Source organism: Mauremys mutica, chromosome 8 (genome assembly GCF_020497125.1).
Source record: "Mauremys mutica isolate MM-2020 ecotype Southern chromosome 8, ASM2049712v1, whole genome shotgun sequence".
NCBI lineage: Eukaryota > Metazoa > Chordata > Testudines > Geoemydidae > Mauremys > Mauremys mutica.
This window is the reverse complement of record NC_059079.1, coordinates 25,118,471-25,142,005: the sequence shown is the minus strand read 5'-3', so window position 1 is coordinate 25,142,005 and position 23,535 is coordinate 25,118,471. Positions and strand designations below refer to the sequence as shown.

Genomic DNA, 23,535 nt, shown 5'->3' with positions numbered 1-23,535 from the left:
TTAAAGCAAAATAAAAATACTGAATATTAAATATAGTTGGACTCATTTAAGATTGTACAAACATCATTCTGTCCATAACGTCAAAAAAAATACCTGATTGGAGCCTGTGGGTGTTTCTGTAAGTTTTGGGGAAGGCAATATGCTAAATCAGGTATAGTATTTTTCCCTCTGCCTGTATTGTAGCTTATCTCTCTGCTGCAGTAGAGACCAGAGTGAAGTCTTTGCAGCACTTTGATATATGTGTATACCCACAAATATCATACAGAGTTAAATCTCTGATAGAAGGTCAGTGACACAAAATCTTGGAAGGAAAACATTTACTAAATAAATATATATATAAGACTACATCATAGTTACTTGCAGTCCTTGAAACAAGTCTGAATATTGGCAATAAGCAATCTTTTAAAGATAACACTTTCAGTGGGGTTTCCCCCAAGTTTTAGTATTTGGGGCTATCATAACTTCAAATGTAACATATAATTATGTGCATGCACTCCCTGCGGACTCTTCCTCTGAGAGGAGTTATCCTTCTCAGTGGCATAGTGTCCAAACCCGCTGTAGGTCATACCAGCTCCTTAAAAAGGGATAGTCACACAGTTTCCTTCAGACTCCCCTTAGGTCTTTGCAATGATAGTCTGCAATTTGCACAGCCTGCAGCATTTCTAGCAGTGCAGTTGGATGAGGGAGCCTTGCAGTCTAATCCAACAGACTGGCTAAACCGCTTGAATACAATCCTTACAGCAGAATTTTTTGGTCCTTGCACTGCTCCAACACTGCATCCTCCCACTCCTCCTATTTATAAATTACGACTCGTCCCCATGAGTTGCTATTGGGCTGCCATTGGTTACACTCTCAGGGTCTCTGGGTGTGTCCTGCCAGGCTGCTAATAAGCAAGACTAGTACTCACCACTCAATTTTTGGATGATGCTGGCCCATCTAGCAGAGTCACTCTGCCAAGCTCCAGCAAGTCTGCAGCACACTGAGGCCCCAAAACAAAAAAGAGAACTATGTATCCTTGCCCTGGTTTCTTCCCTTATCTGCACCACTCTTCCTACAATGACGAATAGGATCACAGGCCTTTCAGGCCCACATCCTCAATGATAACTAGGGGTTATAGTGGACCACAAGCTAAAAATGAGTCAACAGTGTGATGCTGTTGCAAAAAAACCAAACATGATTCTGGGATGCATTAACAGGTGTGTTGTGAGCAAGACACGAGAAGTCATTCTTCCTCTCTACTCTGCGCTGGTTAGGCCTCAACTGGAGTATTGTGTCCAGTTCTAGGCACCGCATTTCAAGAAAGATGTGGAGAAATTGGAGAGGATACAGAGAAGAGCAACAAGAATGATTAAAGGTCTAGAGAACATGATCTATGAAGGAAGGCTGAAAGAATTGGGTTTGTTTAGTTTGGAAAGGAGAAGACTGAGAGGGAACATGATAGCAGTTTTCAGGTATCTAAAAGGGTGTCATAAGGAGGAGGGAGAAAACTTGTTCACCTTAGCCTCTAAGGATAGAACAAGAAGCAATGGGCTTAAACTGCAGCAAGGGAGGTTTAGGTTGGACATTAGAAAAAAGTTCCTAACTGTCAGGGTGGTTAAACACTGGAATAAACTGCCTAGGGAGATTGTGGAATCTCCATCTCTGGAGATATCTAAGAGTAGGTTAGATAAATGTCTATCAGGGATGGTCTAGACAGTATTTGGTCCTGCCATGAGGGCAGGGGACTGGACTTGATGACCTCTTGAGGTCCCTTCCAGCCCTAGAATCTATGAATCTATATTTATGCACCTATCTTCCCCTTTAGGTTCCTAAGTCCACCATTTAAGGTGGGAGTCACAAAGGAGCTTAGGTGGCTATAGGAGTTAGGCATCTACATAGGTTTGTGAATCCCACCCTTAGGCTCCACTGCTATTTTCAAAACCAGCACTCAGATTTCACCTAACCCCATAGGCACTAAGTCCCCTAGACACCTAAGTGTCTACCAGTTGGCATTCACAAACCTCCCACAGCCCTGACTGCCCCATAGCTGACAAGCTGCTTGGAGGCTTAGCTGAAGCTGAAAACCTTGAAGCCCCCAAAGTGGGATTCTGAAACAAGGCAGGGCATATCAATAGGGTACAATCCTTTAGGTGTGCTCTGAGCACACCTAAGACCCAACAGCAGAAGGGCCAGATGCAGGCCCCCAACAGGCGGACGGGCAGCACAGCACCCAAACAAGACAGCAGAGACACAGGAAAATGTAGGGTGAGTATGAGAGCAGTATAGAGCAGGAGACAGCGAAAGTTAGAGACTGTTTCAGCTGTGAGGGCATGGGCTAGGTCAGCCACTTAACTCCAGGAGAGGGTTCATGACTGAGAATCCCAAATGGAGCGAGGACCTATCTATGGCCCATCAGCCAGGCAGCCCACTCAGTTTGCTGGTTTCTGAGGATGCCTTTCTGGAGCACGTACCCCTCCCTATGTGCCTAGCTGGAGGCTGAGGAGTCCACTAGGCAGCTGTCTACCCAGGGGTTAGGCACTGCAGCACTGACTGAAGCCACAGCTGTATACGTTTGAAGATCTGGGTCTCAGTCTCTTCCACTTAGAAGACACATTTATGACCTTCGGAATCTTCTGAATCAAACATATTTCAAAATATATTGATGATGGCAAATACTTGAGATACTGAGCAGTCCCTCTCCAATCCCTCTCCCCCACTTTTATACTTTAACTTCCTTTTTTCTCCTATATGTCTCCTCATATTTGCAAATATGTACACCTCACCCTTTATTGTGGCCATAACATGAAATAATATTATGTAATAATATACATAAGAATATTGCATATCATGTATATTATTCTTATGTATATTATGTAATATTATTATATAATATTCATCAGGTTAGAGCTAACTCTACAATTGTAGCTCCTATTGCATTGATGTTTTCCCTGTCCTCCGGCAGGGCCTCAACAATTTCCTGTGGCAATGAGTTCCACTATCTAGTTATGTGTTGTGTGCAGAAGTAAACACTATAGACAGTTCATTCTAAGACACGGCGTGCAGATAGTGAAAAAACAGGCTTGATGAAGAATTCTTTTACTTAACAGCCATGGAAGTCAATTGGTGTTTTGCATGCAGCAGATTAGGTGGGATTCACCCACAATCAGCCCTTGAGAAGAGTTTCAGAATGATAATCTCCAGGCTAAATTTTACCAAAGCACTCTAAGAATTGCTCCAGCTTCTTCCCTTCTCTCTCAGTGTTTGTGTAGAGTTAACACAGCTGAAATTACTAAACAGCAGCTTCTCTCCTCAACATCAGCACATGAGCTAGAAAATGACAAAAGAGCCCCAACTACAAAACTATTAGATGATCCTTTTAAATGATGCATGAAAAACAGAATACACGCACACTGATGCTGATACACTAGCCTGATTCTACAGGGCTGGAAATTGCAATAAAAATTGTTTTATATGGTACACTGAGGAACGGTGAGATAATAGCCCTGAAAATGCTACATTGCAATTCAACAGCTATTTCATTTCATTTTTCCCCCAAAGAGGTTCTGATTTACCTCAAAAGACCTTTGAAGGTCAGTTATATCTTGTTTTTCCATTTTGTTAAGCATCTCAGTATGCTACTTGTGGGATGTAATACACTTTAAGTGTGTTTTTACCATTGTCATTCTTAAAACAAGGTTGGACTGAGATATCTATATATGTTTATAAAATATGCCTTAGGAGGATGAATACATTCCAACAGCAAAATATCAGGTGACATAAAGAGACCCTCCCATACTCCCATCCCATCACCTGTTGTTGTCTTCTGGTGGAGAGAGCTGGTGGCCTGCTATATGCCTCTGCTTTCTCTTGGCAGAGGGGCAGCTGGATAGTAGGCTTGTTCACATTGGACTTGGATCAATGGGTAATAAAAACTCCTCCCCAAATAGTTGTGTGCTCACAGAAAAGAAAATAATAAAGAATTGAATCATAGGTCAGGCAAGATAAATAAAATCCTGCCCCATAGTCTTTTCTAAAGCATCTTTATGTAGCACTATTTTCTACAAATGCATATTTTGTAAGTGTCAGCCACTAGAGGGCAAACTGGACCGAGTCATTTAACAAAAATAAAATAAATGCTTGCCCAATAACATGCATCGCTCAATTTTAATTAGGGTTTATTGTATAGAAAGTAGCCCTTCCCCTCGACTATACCTGCAGGGAACCATATACCAGCCATGCCAACTCTTTCTGGAACAGTCAGAACCTTGACTACTCTTTGTATTGCTACCATTGCATTTGATATTATATCTCATCCAAGTATCTAATCCAAACTCTGTTCTCAAGTACTGAAGTGCAAATCTGAAGTAATTGCTGATATCAATAGAGATACAGCAGTGTTTAACCAGTGTAAGCGAGAAGAAAAGTAGGTCCCTTGTGTTTCTGCCTCACCTCTTCTCATGGACTTTAAGGCCAAAAGGGACTATCATGATCATCTAGGCTGACCTCCTGCATATCACAAGCCACAGAACCTCACCCATCCACTCCTGCAATAGGCCCACAACCGCTTGCTGAGTTACTGAAGTCCCAAACCTGGATGAAGAAAGTGATTGAAAAAGTGATTACAGAAATTTATTTTTCCCATTAATAAAAGTTTTACAACCTTTATTTTTTTTGAAATGTTAACAGCATTTTGAAAAACAGATGATACCATAAAACAACTACAGTAATTTTCACTTCCTCATAGCTGTCACTAGTCAATCCTAGTTATGAATTACCAATTTAACTCTGGTTATAAATCAATCCTCTATTCTTTATAATGGCTGCAGTGAGAAATATGAACATGTAGGTGAATATTAATTTTCACATATATGCTTGTAGCTATAAAATGTTGGTATGAAAACTACTTTATGATATAGCATAGGCGCGGGAACTAGGGGTGCGGGTGGTGCTGCAGCACCCCCAGGCTCCAGGCTGCTGGCCCCATGCACCCAAAGTCCCGGCTCCCGGCCCCACGCGCCTGGGGTCCCGGCTGCCTCAGCTCTGAGGGGGTAGGGGTGGATAAAGGTAAGGGGATGGCTTTCAGTATCCCCACTATTAAAAAGGTTCCAGTGTCACTGTTATATAGTATAACATATAGCATAACAAACTTAAAGAATAAAAGTAAAGAACGTATGGAATGCACAGCAACTAGCACTAGCAGCAAGCAACTCGCATGAACTACTAGGAGGAAGGTATCAAAGGGGTAGCCGTGTTAGTCTGGATCTGTAAAAGCAGCAAAGAGTCCTGTGGCACCTTATAGGCCAGGGGTCTCAAACTCAAATGACCCCGAGGGCCGCATGAGGACTAGTGCATTGGCCCGAGGGCCGCATCACTGACACGCCCCCTTGCTGCCCCTGGCCCCACCCCCAATCCACCCCTTCCATGAGGCCCCGCCCCTGCCCTGTCTCTTCTCCACCTCCTCCCCTAAGTGTGCGGCTCCCCGCTCCTCCCCCCTCCCTCCTGGAAAGTGCTAAGCGCCACCAACAGCTGTTTGGCGGCTTGGCGGCAGGAAGCGCCTGGAGGTAGGCAGAAAAAAAAAGAAGAGTAATATAGTAGTATAGTATTAAAATATAGTATGCTATTAAAAGTCAATTTATTAACTTTTTTATTAACTTCTTTAACTGTAATGTGAAACGTCAGTGCTAATTTTGACGTTTTGTCAAATTTTGTACTAATTTTGGTTATGTCATTGTGACAGTGTTGGTTGACACTTTAATGTAGAATCTACAGTTTTAATAAATATATACACTCAGTAATGCACCTCACTCAAAGGACAAAACACGCACTTAGATTTTCTGCCTAAGGCTCTGGGAGGGAGTTTGGGTGGGGGTGGGGGAGGGGGTCTGGAGTGCAGGCTCTGTGCTCGGTGCAGGCTCCAGGCTGCGGCAGGGGGTGGGGGTGCAGGCTTTGGGACGGAGTTTGGGGATAGGAGGGGGTGCAGGGGTGAGGGCTGTGGGGCTGAGGGTGAGGGGTTTGAGGCATTGGAGAGGCTCGGGGCATTGGAGAGTCTCAGGACTAGGGCAGAAGGGCAGGGGAAGGGCAGCCTGCCCTGGCCCTAGTGCAGGGGGGCGCTAGGACCCTGCGGCAGCAGGTGATGCCGGAAGCCGGCATAGCGGAGGAGTGGAGTCAGCCTGAGCTCCCGGGCAGGCTCCCGGGCGGTGAGGGGGCAGCAAGTGGGGGCCGGGAGACACTGGGGGGGGCGCGTGGGGGCAGCAGGTGGGGCCAGGGGAGAGACCCGGCCCCAAACATTGGGGAGCAGCGCGCGGGGAGCTTAGGCACAGAAAATAACTGGGGGAGGGGGGCGGGGTGAGGGGAGTTTGGCGGCGACAGGCAGTAAGTGGGGGACAGGGCGGGCTCTAGGCACCAGCGGGCCAAGCACCCGCTTGGGGCGGCATCCTGGGGAGGGCGGCAGATGGCCCCGGTGGCCCTCCCTCAGGCATGCCTGCGGGAGGTCCACCGGAGCCGCCGACCCGCAACCGCCAGAGCGCCGCCCCCCGCCCCAGCAAATCCTAGCCGCGGCTGGGAGTTAAAAGGCTCTGGGCTCCCTGCCCCGGCGGGCAGCTCGGAGCCCCCTCTGATTCCCGGCCGCGGCTGGGATTTAAAAGGCTCTGGGCTCCCTGCCGCGGCGGGCAGCTCGGAGCCTTCTGATTCCCAGCCGCGGCTGGGAGTTAAAAGGCTCTGGGCTCCCTGCCCCGGCGGGCAGCTCGGAGCCCCCTCTGAGTCCCGGCCGCGGCTGGGATTTAAAAGGCTCTGGGCTCCCTGCCGCGGCGGGGAGCCCAGAGCCTTCTGATTCCCAGCCGCGGCTGGGAGTTAAAAGGCTCTGGGCTCCCTGCCGCGGCGGGCAGCTCGGAGCCTTCTGATTCCCAGCCGCGGCTGGGAGTTAAAAGGCTCTGGGCTCCCTGCCGCGGCGGGCAGCTCGGAGCCTTCTGATTCCCAGCCGCGGCTGGGAGTTAAAAGGCTCTGGGCTCCCTGCCGCGGCGGGCAGCTCGGAGCCTTCTGATTCCCAGCCGCGGCTGGGAGTGAAAAGGCTCTGGACTCCCCGCGGCTGGGAGCCCGGAGCCCCCTCTGATTCCCCGCCGCGGCTGGGAGTTAAAAGGCTCTGGGCTCCCTGCCGCGGCGGGCAGCTCGGAGCCTTCTGATTCCCAGCCGCGGCTGGGAGTTAAAAGGCTCTGGGCTCCCCGCCGCGGCAGGGAGCCCGGAGCCCCCTCTGATTCCCAGCCGCGGCTGGGAGTTAAAAGGCTCTGGGCTCCCCGCCGCGGCGGGCAGCTCGGAGCCTTCTGATTCCCAGCCGCGGCTGGGAGTTAAAAGGCTCTGGGCTCCCTGCCGCGGCGGGCAGCTCGGAGCCTTCTGATTCCCAGCCGCGGCTGGGAGTTAAAAGGCTCTGGGCTCCCTGCCGCGGCGGGCAGCTCGGAGCCTTCTGATTCCCAGCCGCGGCTGGGAGTTAAAAGGCTCTGGGCTCCCCACTCTAGAGCTGGCCCTGGTGGGGGAGCTCCGCGGGCCGCAGGGAAGAGCTCCGCGGGCCGCATGTTTGAGACCCCTGTTATAGGCTAACAGACGTATTGGAGCATGAGCTTTTGTGGGTGCATACCCACTTCGTCGGATGCATGTGGAGGAAGGAATATCTTTAGGCAATTCCTTAAAAGGTTTATGCAAATGATTCTTTTAGTGGAAAGGGCTGTCTCTGACTGGAAGGTTAGGAGAAGAGTAAGAATGTGGAATGTTTAATAAAGGGATCCCACCTTGAAAGCTGGACAATCTATTCTTCCCTTGATGCATGCAAAAATACCATTAATCTTACGTAGGCAATAACAAGATATAGAACCATTGGGCCAAATTCACCACTGTCATAAGCAAGTGCAACTCCACTGAAGTCAATGGAGTTGCATCTGCTTAGGGCAGCAACAGATTTGACTTCTGATGTCAGAATTTTTAAAAGGTTAGCACATAAAATATCCAGCGTCACAGGTAAACATAAAGTTAGAGCTCTTCCTTTGGCCTCTCAAAAGGGAAATTGTCAAGGTAGCTTTCTGCTAAACGTATAAGCTGCCTCACGGCGGAAAGTAACAGGATGTCAACATCGCACGAAAGATCCAACTCGGAGCAGTAGTTTTTAACAGGTACAATCTGAGCAAGAGGGATTCCAAGTTTCTCTGCAGTTATCCGCATCTGTAGAAAGGGCACAACATGGATTATCCTAAAGAGATCCCTGACTATTTTTCAATCTTTCTGTTCCTTGAGGAAGCTAAGCAAAAGCTTCAAGGATTTTCACAGATACTGTTTGGTGAGATTAAAAGTGGAAGATATTTTAGTTCTTTAAACTTTCTTATATTGAAGGCATAACTACTTTCACACATACCCATCCTGCAACTGAAGTAGCAACTACATTTTGATGCAGCTACAGTTAAAGGCCATATTCACTTTATTTTATGTGTCTTTAGCAAATTCACTGATAGAAACTGACTGCGTAAACTGAGGCCAAAATCCTCTATTTAATCTCAGAGGTGATATCTAGAACACAGGGCTATTTTTCCTTCATAATGATCTAGAGCAGAGGTTCTCAAACTGTGGTCCATGGACCACAAGTGGTCTGTAAGCTCCATTCAAGTGGTCCGCAGATAGTTCCCTCTAAGGTGCGTGCCTGGGCGGCCACACACAACAAAATGAAGGGCCACACACCTAATTACTGAAGCTGCACAGGAGGGAATAGGGGGCTTCACTTGGGGGAAATAGAGGGTAGGTGGGAGGGGGCAATGGGGTGAGAAGAGGGGGTGGATGGAATTTGGGCTGTGCAGGGCTGCAGTGGCCAGAGAAAGGGGCGATTTTCCCCAGCTCCAGGGCTGCAGCTGCCAGGAAGAGATGGCCCTCCTTCCCAGCCTCAGCTCTGTGGCTGCTGTGGTGGGGGAGGAACCCCCCCCCCTCCTTCTCAGCCCTAGCTCGGGGGCTGCTGCAGTGGAGGAGAGAGGGAGAGACCCTCCTCCTTCCCAGACCCAGCTCGGGGCTGCCGTGGCGGGGGAGATTTCCCTCCTTCCCAGCACCAGCTAGGGAGCTGCGACAGCGGGGGAGAGAGGGCACATCCATCATATTAGAAGGGTCAGACTACTGACATTAAAATATGCATTGTGTGCTTTTATTTGTAGAACAAAAAAATGTAAATTAAGGGTTTTTTTTTATATAGCGCTTTTTTCCAAAGCGCTTTACAATAGTTAGCTAACGGTACAAAAAACATCTGGAAAGATCATTAAGTGGTCCGCTGAGACCCTCAGCGATTTTCAAGTGGTCCACAAAAAAAAAGTTTGAGAGCCACTGATTTAGAGAGAACACCCCTAAGGATTCATCTCTGGTATAATTCCACTAAAATCGATATTTGGCCTCTATAGATACAGAGAGATGCATTCTCTATACCAGTCCAGCTCCTTTGTACTGGATTTTGGTCAGAACTAGGCAGTTCAGATTCTGATGAGAATAGCTCTTCGCTGGTATAAAACTGACACAAGCCAGCTTCTCCGGAACCACGCTCCCGCACACATCCTGACCCAGCGTCGTGTGAGATGTAGGAGTATGGGGAGTATCTCAGAGGCAGGGAGGGACCAAGGCAGAGCTCTGCTTTGCTGTGCTGAACCCTTAGACCATGGTTCACACTGAGGCCAGCCCACGGAGTCAGGGAGCTGCACTCAGCTCTCTGACAGCCCTTCCCCCATAGAAAGCAATCATATCTCCTAAGCCAAGAGTCCTCAAACTTCATTGCACCACAACCCCCTTCTGACAACAACAAAAATTACTACACACCCCAGGAGCGGTGACCGAAGCCTGAGCCTACCCAAGCCCCACTGCCCTCGGTGGGAAGGCAAAGCTGAATCCCCAGGGCTTTAGACCCAGGCGGAGAACCTGTAGCCCGAGCCCCACTGTCCAGGACTAAAGCCCTTGGGCTTGAACCCTGGGGTCCAGCAAGTCTAGCGCTACCCCTGATAACTCCGCTAAAACGGGGTTGTGACTCACTTTGGGGTCCGGAACCACAGTTTGAGAACTTCTGTCCTAAGCTAAGGATTCCCCAGGTGGGGAAGTCTTCAAATGGCATAGAGTTGGCTATTCCTCTTGGCAATGCCTGACAGAGATGGCCACTTGGGCCACATTCCTCAAAGGTATTTAGGCACCTAACTCCCATTGAAATCAGTGAAGTTATGTGTCTAGATACCTCTGAGAATTGCTGATGGCTGAATCAGCCCCAGGCCAGCCTCAGTATTGGGGAACTGCAAACCACCACCAGCTTCTGATTTTCCACAACTTTCCACCTTGTGTTAGCATTTATGGCTGTGTAAAGAGAGTGCAGAGTAGGTGTAAAATTTTACCAAAGCAGAATGACAGCATTTTACAAGCACTCTGCGCAGGAGTGAATATCTACACAAGATAGAAGGCAACAGAACAGGGCCCCCTTTCACTTCCTTCCTCCCCTGAAGTGTCTCCAATGCCAGGATGAAGAGGCTAGTTGGTGCAGAAACTCTGTCTCCCCCCCGCCCAAGTTTTACAGCTATTCACACCAGGGGAAATTTGCAGCTGGCCAGTTATGGCCAGACTCCAGCTCCTTTATATGAAGTGGGGTTCAGCAAAAGAATCTGGCCCTTAATTTTTCATGAGGTTTCGGTATCTCTGGCTATGTCTACACTACTGTGGTAAGTCGACCTACACTACACAATTCCAGCTACATAAATAACGTAACTGGAGTCGACGTATCTTAGGTCGAGTTACTGTGGGGTCTACACCACGAGGAGTCGACGGGAGAAAAATCTCCCATCGACTTATCTTACTCTTCTCATCGGGGGTAGAGTACAGGGGTCAACTGGAGAGTGATCTGCTGTCGATTTGGCAGGTCTTTACTAGACACACTAAATGGACCACTGGTGGATCGATCTCAGAGCATCAATCCCAGCTGTAGTGTAGACCTGCCCTCCATCTTTTGCTGTTATACAGTTTTATTCTTCAGAGGTAACCACCTGAAGTATTAAATTTTAAGTTATATTTTCAGCTTGTGCCTACAAGACCAGAATGAGAATGTGTGTAGGAATACGCGGGGATGCAAGTATTGCAGAAGTAGAGTATCACAATACCTTGATTTGTTCAAGGCAACTGAGTTAATATGTAGCACCACAGTCAACAATGCCATAGTTTACCTGTTTCTCAACAGCTTTGCTATTGTACACACACTTGACATCTTCAAGAGTAGAGCAAATTTCATCCACTTTAGTTAGCAAAACCAGTTGTGGGATCCCTGTACCAAAAAATGAGTAAGATTTTACACCTAATTTCCCATCAGTTCTTCATTGCAGCTGCTTCTGCTTATATAAGGTGAAAGTGTTTTGGTTTTGCACAACAACATTAAAAATAAAGATTATTAAACTCATATTAATTGAACAGTTATTGGGCAGCACCCCAATTGTCTTGATGGGAAGATGCTTTTTAAGCAAAATGATTATTATTTCCCCAGTACAGTTGACAACACACCTAATGACTCACTCACCTTATTGGGAAGATTGCCAGGGCTGAGATTCAGTGCAATGAGTTCAATGACTTCAAACAAGGGACACAGAAAACATGACATACCTAGCTGAGTTCAATAGCACAACTGGGGCCCGCTTTTACCCCCATAGGTTATGTCTCTGTCTATTCCCTCCTATGGAAGTGACTCATATCGTGTAGGGAGAAAAATCAGGCCCTAGGTGTTGTGTCCAAACACAACCACAAGAGCTAATGGTGTAAACTGGCATTTGCAAGCATAAGACTCCCATTCTTCAGTTCTCTTCACTTTTTGTTGCATCCCATCTCCATGGCAGCTGCTAAATGAAACAATGTTACCTCTACTCCTTTTTTAAAAGGTTTTATTGCCTTGGATTATATGTATTTTTAAAGTAATTAATGAAACCAAAGTGAATATTTCCTGGTAAGATGTATTCCTAGAAGCCTTTACTCCTGGGGGAATTCATTGCCACTGCATGCACGCATATTCATGTTCCGGCACGTATTTTTGAAAAAAAAAATTTCCAGAAAATAGTTTCTACTGAAAAGTTACTGCAGTTCCACCTTTTGCACAACAGAAGGTGCTGTGGAGCTAGAACACAGCAGCCACTCCTGGCCAGCACCAGCTCTGATAGGGAAGAGAAAGAGCCTGCCTTCTTCACAGTGCCTCTTGGGTGACATCAGGAGACAGGGGCTATGGGGAGACAGACTGGAGTTCATAAGGGCTATTGAGGGAGGACACACTGGGGCAGGGGGAGTGGTGAAGAGCCACATGGGGATGGGGGCATGGGTGTCTGAGTGGGGATGGAGGGACACATAGAGACAGAGAAAGATATGCCTGACTGAATGGGGGAGGCGAGGAGTCAGCCAGAGTCTGCTCCCTAACAATCCCTTCCTGTCCTCCTCCCTCCCCAAAAAAACCTTTTCCATACTTTTCCCACCCATACCCAAAAATACTTGAAGTTCATACCCAGGCTCCTTCCCAGCAATTACTTCCCTCTCTCTCAGCTCCTCTGTTACCACTGACTTCCCAAAGCCTTTGCACTGCTTCTGAGGAGTGTGGGAAATATGGTTCTGTACTGTAGTTTAAATGAATTATTACTCAGAGTTCTGTATTAATATGCCTAGTAAGGAATCTATTTGTCAAAAAACTTTTCCTGAATCTTTTTTGTTGTCTGTATTATTACAGACATACTTACTGACAGGTATTTTGAAATAAAGTACTAAATAATTAAAACTGTTTGATTATACTGTGTTTATTTGTGTTTTGACAAATAAAATATGAAGAATTTTGCAGAATTTTAAAATATTGTGTGCAGAGTTTTTAATTTTTTGGTGCAGAATTCCCCCAAGAGTAATAGAAGCCTAGTGCACAGCTCTGTTTCTCTAGTGGTCTGTGTCAACAGGAGAGCTTTGCTGTACTGAGGAGCAGAAACTCAATAGGGCACACTGTAAAACCAAAAAGCAGAGAACAATGGAGGTGATCAGGAATTCCTCTATTCTCCTACCACACAAGAACCCATTGCAGTTCCCATACTTCCATCAGACTGGGGGCCTGTCCCACCAGAGTGCATTAATCTCATTCAATCTTGAGTGACCCTCAAGTACAACATGTGGCTATTTTTCCTCCCAGACCAAGGATAACCCTGGCTCCTAGCAGTACTTCAGGCCCCTAATGACCCAAGCTGCTCAGGCTTGAAAGTCAGATCACCTCCTGGGAGTGCCCACTTGATTCAGTTCTACGATATTAGGAGACATAAAACATACCAAACTGGTTCACTTTCCTTCGAAGCTGTTTCAGCTTGTCTTCCAGTTTCTCAGGAAGAATCTCAATTTTGCACCCATCAATAACAAATGCAACACAATGAATCTGATCCTTCAGAGAAGGGGTCTTGACATAGCCTGGAGAATCTGAATGAAGGGTGGCAGCTGGATTAAACTGCAAAAAAAATATTTATAATAATAATTAGCACTTCTAAAGAACTGGAGGTTCAAAGAGCTGTACAAACACTGATTCTTACAATACCCCTTTGGAGCAGGGAGACAAGCATTTTACAGAGAGGAATACTGATATTCAGAAGGGGGAAATGATTTACACATACTCATATATGGAGTGATCAAATTCTGGATTTCTCAATTCTCAGTCTAATACTATTTCTTCCAGATGGAGAGCCAGATTCTGATCTCTGTTATTGTAAACATGTGTAAATCCAGAGACACTCCTTTGAAGTCAACAGAGTTCCTCTGAATTTATATCCCTTGTGGAAAAGTAAAAATGAAACCAAAAGACAGCTCTAGAAATAAAAAGGATTCTTGACATATTACTTGTGTATGTGTGTGTGTTTTAAATCACACTTTTTATTAAGGTTCCATCTATCAAGCATTAATAAATTATGAACAGATGTTTTAATAAATGGTTAATTGATTGTTGTAGAGTCCATCAAAAATGTACTCAAAACCATGGCTTATAACCATCTGTAACATCTACTCATGTGCTTATAACCATCTTTACACATGCTGCTCAGTACTGTAACATGCTTTTAACATTCTTCATTTATTACCTCTTTGTAAACCATTTATAGATGGAATTTTAATATAAAGTGGGACCAAATAAATCACAGGAAAATCGGTTTGTGGTTAAAGCATAAAACCAGGACTCGGGCTATCCGGCTTCCAATATATCATTGACCAAGATAATTAATCACTGCTCCTCAGTTTAATATTTTAAAAATGGGATTAATAACACTTTATATCTCACTGGGTTGCATAGGCGTGTGCACGGGGTGTGCCAGGTGTGCCCAGGCCTAATGCTCGCGGGCCGGATCCGGCCCCTCAGGGCTTTGGATCCAGCCTGCGGGATTTGCCCCCTGTGGTGCCGCAGGCCCCGCACTGCTCTCAGAACATCCCTGGGGCCTCCGGGTGGGGGGCAGAGGGCTCCGTGCCTTGCTCCAGGCATCGCCCCCTGCAGCTCCCATTAGCCGGGAACGGGGAACCGCGGCCAATGGGAGCTTCAGGGGAGGTACCGTCCTGGAGGCGTGGCAAGGGCAGCACATGGAGCCCTGTGCCCCCCCTCGGGGGCCGCACAGGGACGTGGTGAGCAGCGCGGCATGGGGCCAAGGCAGGCAGCCAGGGAGCACCCCACTGCAGGTAAGCAGCGCTGGGCTGGAGCCCGAACCCCTCCTGTACCCCGCACCCCAACTCCCTGCCCTGAGCCCCTGCTGCACCCTGCACTCTGCACCCCTCCTGTACCCCAACCCCCTTCCCTGAGCACCCTCATACATCCCGCACTCCTCTGCCCCAATCCCTTGCCCTGAGCCCCTTCCTACACACCGCATCCCCCCACACCCCGCACTCCCTCCCGCACCCCAACCTTTATGATGTTCACCTTTAAAAAAAAATTCCCTGGGTGCACACCCTAATGAAATGTGCTGCGTACACCTATGCTGGGTTGTTGTGAGGATAAATTAAGGTTTGTGAGGGGCCAAGATACTACAATGATGAGAATCATACAATGACCTTAACCCTCCATCTTTGCTCCTGTAACAAGCTCAGTTCATATGGAATGGAGAATCTAAGTCTACATCTCTTGCATATTACAACAGTTAATATTTGGAATGGTTTGTAGGCAGCAGCTATCTAGTAATCGAGACAAATGACCAGATAGGAAGGCGCTATACTAAGCTTGAATATGGTGGAAGTTGCTCTTTTCTAGAGCTGGTGAAAAATGTTTTAAAACTATGCTTTCAAAAAATTCAAAATGTCAATATTGTTTCTGTTTCACCAAAATAACCCATTCTTCATTTTTCATCAGAAAAAAATATATTTAAAAATGCTTATTTCCTGAAAACCAGGTTTCCAGTAAAAAATTAATTAGAGAACCATTTCAATAATGGAATTGGTGACATTTTTGCTAAAAAAATCTTGGAAACAATTTAAAGAAAAACAAAAAAATTCAAAACACAACAGAAATTTGAGGGAGATGTGGTGTTAAAGTCCATTTTTCCATTTAAAACCTTTTTGTTCAAAATATTTCAACCAGATCTACTCTTTATATACCTTAAGCCTGATTCTCCCTTGGCTTGTACCCGTATAAAATAGGTACCAAACGTTACCCAAGCAGAGGGGTAGATAGCAATTTAAATCAACTTTGCATAACTGTAAATGACTACACAAGGTGCAGGAGAGTGGAGAATCAGGCCTAAACACCTTTCCATAGTTGATTCATTTTCAAATACACCTTACCTGTGATCACCATTCATAAGCTTTCTCTGTACAAATGAGCACAGTGGGTATTTTGTTCCACGGTAATTAAATGTAGGATATAATATTTGTACATGTAAAGAAACATTTAAGGACATCACTAGGTCTAATAAGGAACTGCACAGAATTTGGTTAAATCCTACCTGGTACCTATCAGGAACGTGGCCTTTTATTATGTTGGGCACTTCATCAATTTCCAGACCCGTTCCTGATTTTTCTTCTATGCCCATTGTGTCACAGAGGATAATAGGCAGAGGCTTGCCATCCCTTCCATCTTTAACTGGGTAAGTCCTGTACTATTGGGGCAAAAAAAAGTAAAATAGTATAGAAAGACATCACTGAAAAATGAATATTTAAAGCCAGATTACTATTTCTTAACCATATTGAGTAATGCCTTTCTCATCACAAGCAGATGCATGGAATTCAGTGGGGGAAATCACAGACCATCTTTGGATTTTCCATTTAATGGGGAGGGGAGGGAATGTGGATTTTTAACTAAGAGACTGTGATTTAGCTTGGATGTTGTTTAATTAGAAGCAAATATTTACCTGTGTTGTCATGCTAGCATTATCAGATCCTGCTAGGGCTTGGCTTGTCACATAACCTCGGAAAACTGAATTCACAGAGTTGAAAAAACTGGACTTCCCAGCTCCAACTGGACCAAGAACCAAAATCCGAATCTGTGGCACTGAGTTTAAATAAGGTTTGTAAGATCTGATTTCCTCCATTATTTTCCCTCTTTCCCTGTTAAGACAAAAAGATTTGCATAGTGTTAAACACCCATGAGATCACAGCACATGTTTTGCACTATAGTGAAATTAGGAAACTTCAAATATTCCCCATCTTTCCCTATACTCCATTTTTAACTATCATCAAACACACACTGCTAAACAATCAGTGGGGCCATTGGACAATCAAGGTGCTAAAGGAGCACTTGAGGAAGAGAAGCTAAATGCTAAATTGCAGAGAAGCTAAATGAATTCTTTGCATCAGCCTTCACTGCAGAAGATGTGAGGGAGATTCCCACACCTAAACTATTCTTTTTAGGTGATATATCTGAGGAATTGTCCCAGACTGAGGTGTCATTAGAGGAGTTTTGGAACAAACTGATAAATTAAACAGTAATAAGTCACCAGGACCAGATGGTATTCATCCAAGAGTTCTGAAGGAACTCAAATATGAAATTGCAGAACTACTAACTGTGCTTTGTAACCTATTATTTAAATCAGCTTCTGTACTAGATGACTGGAGGATAGATAATGTAACACCATTTTTTAAAAAGGCTCCAGAGGCAATCCTGGCAATTATAGGCCAGTAAGCCTAACTTCAGTACCAGGCAGATTGCCTGAGATGATAATAAAGAACAGAATTATCAGAAACACAGATGGACATGATATGGTGGAGAAAAATTAACATGGCTTTTGTAAAGGGAAATCATGCCTCTCCAATCTATTAGAATTCTTTGAGGGAATCAACAAACATGTGGACAAGGGTGATCCAGTGGATATAGTATACTTAGACTTTCAGAAAGCCCTTGACAAGGTCCCTCACCAAAGACTCTTAAGCAAAGTAAGCAGTCATGGGATAATAAGGAAAGTCCTGTTATGAATCAGTGACTGGTTAAAAGATAGGAAACAAAGGACAGGAATAAATGGTCAGTTTTCAGAATGGAGAGAGGTAAACAGGGGTTCCCCCAAGGATCTATACTTGAATCAGAGTTGCTCAACACATTCATAAATGATCTGGAAAAGGGGATAAACAGTGGGGAGTCAAAGTTTGCTGATGAAACAAAATTACTAAGATATTTAAGTCCAAAGCAGACTGCAAAGAGTTACAAAGGAATCTCATAAAACTGGGTGACTAGGCAACAAAATGGGAGATGGAATTCGATGTTGAATATAATCCCAACTATACATACAAAATGGTGGGGTCTATATTAGCTGTTACCACTCAAGAAGGAGATCTTGGAGTCATTGTGCTCTGAAAAATCCACTCAATGTGCAGCAGCAGTCAAAAAAGCTAACAGGATGTTAGAAACCATTAGGAAATGGATAGAGAACAAGACAGAAAAATAATGATACATCTATATAAATCCATGGTACGCCCACACCTTGAATACTCTGTGCAGATCTGGTCACCCCATCTCTAAAAATATATATTGGAATTGGAAAAAGTACAGAGAAGGGCAACTAAAATGATTAGGGGTATGGAACAACTTCCGTATGAGGAGAGATTAAAAAGATTGGTACTTTACAGCTTGGAAAAGAGACGACTAAGGGGGATATGATAGAGGCCTATAAAATCTTCACTGGTGTATAGAAAGTGAATGAGAACGTGTTATTTACTCCTTCTCATAACACAAGAACTAGGGGTCACCCAATGAAATTAATAGGCAACAGGTTTAAAACAAACAAAAGGAAGTACTTTTTCACACATCGCACAGTCAACCTGTGGAACTGTTTGCCAGGAAATGTTGTGAAGGCCAAAACTATAATAGGATTCAAAAAAAGAAGTGAATGGTGGATAGTTCCATCAATGAATATTAGCCAGGATGGACAGGGATGCAACACCATGCTCTGAGTGAACCTAGCCTCTGGGTGCCAGAAGCTGGGAGTCGATGACAGGGGATGGATCATTTGACGTTTCTGTGTTCTGTTCATTCCCTCTGAAGCACCTGGCATTGGCCACTGTCAGAAGACAGGATGTTGGGCTAGATAGACCGTTGGTCTGACCCAGTATGACCATTCTTATGTTCTTATGTACATAGTCTACTGAGGACCATTGCAGCAGCCGGAGTGACCATGGTTGATGGTGTCACACCAGGCATCATGTTGTGAAGTTCCTAGCTATGGCTCATTCCTGCAAATCCATAAATCTCCAGGGTAGTCTCATAGACACATCAGGTAGAATCAAGACATGCACCCCTTCACAGGTCAATGGAGAGTTTGAGAGCATCCTGGTAACATGGCCAAAGAGCATGCAAAGGTGCTTTTGAATATAGTGAGCAACTGAAGAACAGACAGATCTCTTTGAGAGTATGACCTTCACACAAAGTCAAACCACTTTATGCTCAGTATTTGGTGCTGGTATCACATATGGAATGGATATTTAACTATGGTGTCCTCTATTTTGGGTGCCCAATTTAAAGCACCTAGGGCCTGGTTTTCAGAAAGTGCTGAGTACTCACAGTTCCTATTGAAGCCAATGGGAGATTCAGGTTCACAGAACATATACAAATCTACTCTAAGGTGTCTCAGTCTGTGTACCCTAAATCAGTGGTCATCTTTAAAATTTTTGAAAAAATATTAAACCAATGCTGCCTACAATAGTTGCTTTGAACGTCACAGGGGAATAAAATCTCTGTTGCAATGTGCTGGCTCTGTCACAGGAATGGCAGCAAAGTTACATTAATTCAAACAGGTTTAGAAGTAAACTAAAAGCTATTAGTAAGGTAGGGTTAATCTGTTTTCACAACATATGTATACAGAGCATACAAGTTGTCATGCATTACGCATGTATTCTGGTAACCAGCCTCAGGTACCGTAAACCACGAAATGCAGCTTAGGTCTTGTAAGCTGTGCAGTGTGAAAACATAGCAAATAAGCAGAATCAGACAGAACTGACACATCTGAACCAACATCTAGCATGCAGTCATTGGAGTGTGACTGTTTTCTAGGTGTGCAACTGTCAACATAGCAAAGGAGTTTCTGAATAGGATGAGGTGAACAGCAATTCTCTACAATCACTGTTATAACATCAGGCACTGTGACTTCATGTTCCTGATTTCTGAAGTAAGGACAGTGGCATGTTTTATAGAAAGGTCTTTTTATACTGTTGACACATGGCATCTTTGACAGAACATCCTGTACAGATAACTACGTACAGCATATATGCTTAGTGGAAGCACAACATTCTTTCATGGAGGGTGTTTTAACTAACCTGACATCTGTTGGAAAAGTAAGACAGCAAAGCACAGCACAACCAACAAGTTCTCTGAATGTGCTGGGACCATGTTTGTTTCAGACAATGAAGGAAGTAACCAAGTGGCAACCATTTTAGACTTCATTCTGAATAACAAGGAGGAATTGGCTGCAAAACTGAAGGTAGAAGGCAATTTAGAAGTGATCATGAAATGATAGATTTCATGTTTATAAGGACAAGGAGTGAAAGCAGCAGCATGAAGACAATGGACTTCAAAAAAGCAGACTTTAACAAACTCAGAGAAGTGGTAGGTAAGGTCCCATGGGAAGAAAATGTAAGGGGAAAAGAAGTTAAGTAGAAATGGCAGTTTCTCAAAGAGACAATATTAAATGCACAGCACCAAACTATCCAGATGTGAAGGAAAGCTAGGAAGAATAGTAAGGGGCCAATATGCCTCCATCAGGAGCTTTTTCATGACCTGAAAATCAAAAAAGAATCCTACAAAAAGTGGAAACATGGACAAATTGCTACAGATGAGTACAGAAGAGTAGCACAAGGGACAAAATCAGAAAGGCTAAGGCATCAAATGAGTTACATCTAAAAATGGACATTAAAGCAGGGTGGATTATTTAAATTTTGATATTTAAATTATAAGTTTTTCTTTTTAAAGATAAACCTGTTTAAAATGAAATCTGAAATTAATACAAAATATATTAAGGCCTAAATGTATAATCTCTTAAAATATTTAAATTAAAAAATTAGCATGCTGAATCCATGAGTTTCCATCAAAAACTTTGAGTTAAAGGCTGCTTTTCTATATAAAGAAAGTATCAGGTAGAAAACATTTAATTTTTGAGGTCAAACTTTATAAATATGATACAAGAGTAGTAAATAAGCAATATAATCATTCACTATTTTCTAACATACTAAAAATGTACAATTAATAAGAATATGAAAATATTAAGTTTCAGGGTAGCAGCTCTGTTAGTCTGTATCCGCAAAAAGAACAGGAGTACTTGTGGCACCTTAGAGACTAACAAATTTATTTGAGCATAAGCTTTCGTGGGCTACAGCCCACTTCATCAGATGCATAGAATGGGACATATAGTAAGAAATATATATACATACAGAGAACATGAAAAGGTGGAAGTAGCCATACCAACTGTAAGAGGCTAATTAATTAAGATGAGGTATTATCAGCAGGAGAAAAAAAACTCTTTGTAGTGATAATCAAGATGGCCCATTTTAGACAGTTGATCAGAAGGTGTGAGGATACTTAACATGAGGAAATAAAATTAATTAGCCTCTGTTTGCAAAACCTGATGAAATTCACCCTAGGAAATAGCTGAAGCAATCTCAGAACCATTAGCAATTATCTTTGAGAACTCAGGGAGGATGGGTGAAGGACTGGAGAAGAGCAAACATAGTATTTATCGTTAAAAAGAGGAACAAAGAGGACTTGAGGAGTTACAGACCTGTCAGTCTAATTTTGATACATGAAAAGATACTGGAACAAATTATTAAACAATCAATTTGTAAGCATCTAGAGGATAACAGAATGGTAAAAAATAGCCAACATGGCTTTGTGAATAACAAATCATGCCAAGCCAACATAATCAGTGGATCAGAAGTGAAGCTGTAGACATGATGTATCTTGATATTAGTAAGGTTTTTGACAGAATCCCATATGACATTCCCATAAGCAAATTAGGGGCATATCGTCTAGATGAAAAAATTACAAGGTGGGTGCAAAACTGGTTAAAAGATTATACTTAAAGAGCATTTATCGAGGGTTTCCTATCATACTGGGTGGACATATCTAGAGGTTCCACCGGGGTTGGTCCTGGGTCCGACTTGAATAATTAAGTGAAGAGTACACTTATAAAATTTGTGGATGACACCAAGCTGGGAGGGGTTGCTAGCACTTTGGAGGACAGAATTAGAATTCAAAATGATCTCGACAAATTGGAGAATTAGTCTGAGATTAATAAGATGCACTTCAATAAAGACAAGTGCAAAGTACTAAGCTTAGGAAGGAAAAATCAAATGTGCAGTTACAAAATGGGGAATAACTGTCTAGGTAGTAGTACTGTTGAAAAGGATCTGGGGGGTTACAGGGCTTCACAAATTGAACAGGAGTCAACAATGTGGTGCAGTTGAAAAAAAGGTTAATATCATTTTGGACTCTGTTAACAGCAGAATCAAATGTAAAGCACAGTAGGTAATTCTCCCACTCTACTCAGAACTGGTGAGAGGCCCCAGCTGGAGTACTGTGTCCAATTCTGGGCACTACAATTTAGGAAAGATGGACGAACTGGAAAGAGTCCAGAGAAGAGCAACAAAAATGATGAAAAGTTTAGAAAATCTGATCTATAAGAAAAAGCTAAAAAATCTCTGCATATTTAGACTTCAGAAAACAAGACTGAGGGGGGACTTGATAACAGGACTGTTATAAAGAAGAGGGTGATCAGTTGTTCTCCATGCTTACTAAAGGCAAGACAAGAAGTAATGGACTTAATCCGCAGCAAGGGAGATTTAGATATTCGGAAAACCTTTTTAAGTATAAAGATAGTTAATCTTTAGAATAGCTGCTTAATCATGGTTTGTAATCCTCTGGAATGTCATTTTAAATCTCTGCCATAGCAGACTCACTGTGGCTAGGAATAAGTATAGCTCTTCATTAAGCTTATTTTGGTTTGGACATTAATTTCACTTGTATGTTTGACATGTTCTGAAATCATCATTTTGTACTTATCCCCAGATTGTGAGGTGCTCAGACACTATGGTCATAGGTGCCATATTACTACCTAAGATACATTGATAAGCACCTCAACAACACGTCTGTCTATTCGAGCACCATCTAGTTAATTCCTAAAGTAACTCACATCACCAGAGTATTTGGTGGCCACAGATCATTATAGTGATATATTACAACAGTTAACTTACTCAGTTGTCCATGTAATCTTCCTCCATGGAGATTCCAGGAAACTGCTAATATCTAGCGGAAAGGAACATATAACATTAAGAGTACAAAGCTATAATTTCCTCAATAAACATTTTCTCTTTTGATATCAACTTACCTTCAACTCGATACACCTCACATTTTGTAAGGCCTAGATCATTTCCATGCAAGTCAGCAACATTGAATGTGTAGTTGTCGTTAGAACTTGTTGCTGCTGCTGCTGCATTTTGGTCCAACAACTGCAGTGCTCCACCACCAAAATTAGGGCCATTGGAACTATGGTCATATATAGCAGATGTTGCAGTTTTAACAGGAATTTTTAGTGGGCTGAGCACACCCTCTTTGCTTTTTACTCTAAAGAGAAAAGCCTTCTCATCCTTTATGTACCCTCCAGATGAAACATAGCACTGATTTGTAAATCCTCCAAAAACATAACCACTTCCGTTATATGCTACTGCTACAGTTGGCCCTTGTGCATCACACTTGGCATGAAATATAGAAGCATTGTAACCATGGACGCTTGCTTTATAGAGAAGACTTAAGCTTCTGCTCCCCAACAGATGTTGCAGTTGCTCTACCTCATCTTGTGTTAATCTAGATTTGACATCAGCCATTCTTCTTAATCTAAAAAGACAGAAAAGATTTTACAATTACTAGTATAACAATAAGAAAAATGTATTATTATTTTTAATTCAACTCAACTCACCAAAGATGGAAGGTAGTGGTGAAGGCCCTGTGTTCCCCATGGAATAGAGAGGCATGACAGTAAGTCATTATCATCATTAGTAGTAGTAGTAGTATTCCAGGGCTATCTAGAGTCCCCAACTGAGGTCAAGGCCATATTGTGTTAGGCACTGTCCACACAT

General features: G+C 43.8%; 1 protein-coding gene across 1 annotated transcript; it reads right to left on the bottom strand.

Moving 5' to 3' along the window:
- Positions 1-7,571: 7,571 nt before the first annotated feature.
- On the bottom strand, positions 7,572-23,283 carry IFI44L (interferon induced protein 44 like). Its single transcript, XM_045028575.1, has 7 exons — positions 22,788-23,283; positions 22,654-22,705; positions 16,335-16,530; positions 15,930-16,082; positions 13,294-13,465; positions 11,184-11,281; positions 7,572-8,184 (listed from the first exon to the last, which is right to left on the bottom strand). The coding sequence occupies exons 1-7, from the start codon at positions 23,281-23,283 to the stop codon at positions 7,996-7,998; spliced, it is 1,356 nt and encodes a 451-aa protein (XP_044884510.1). The 3' UTR covers positions 7,572-7,995.
- Between the last annotated feature and the right edge of the window lie 252 nt (positions 23,284-23,535).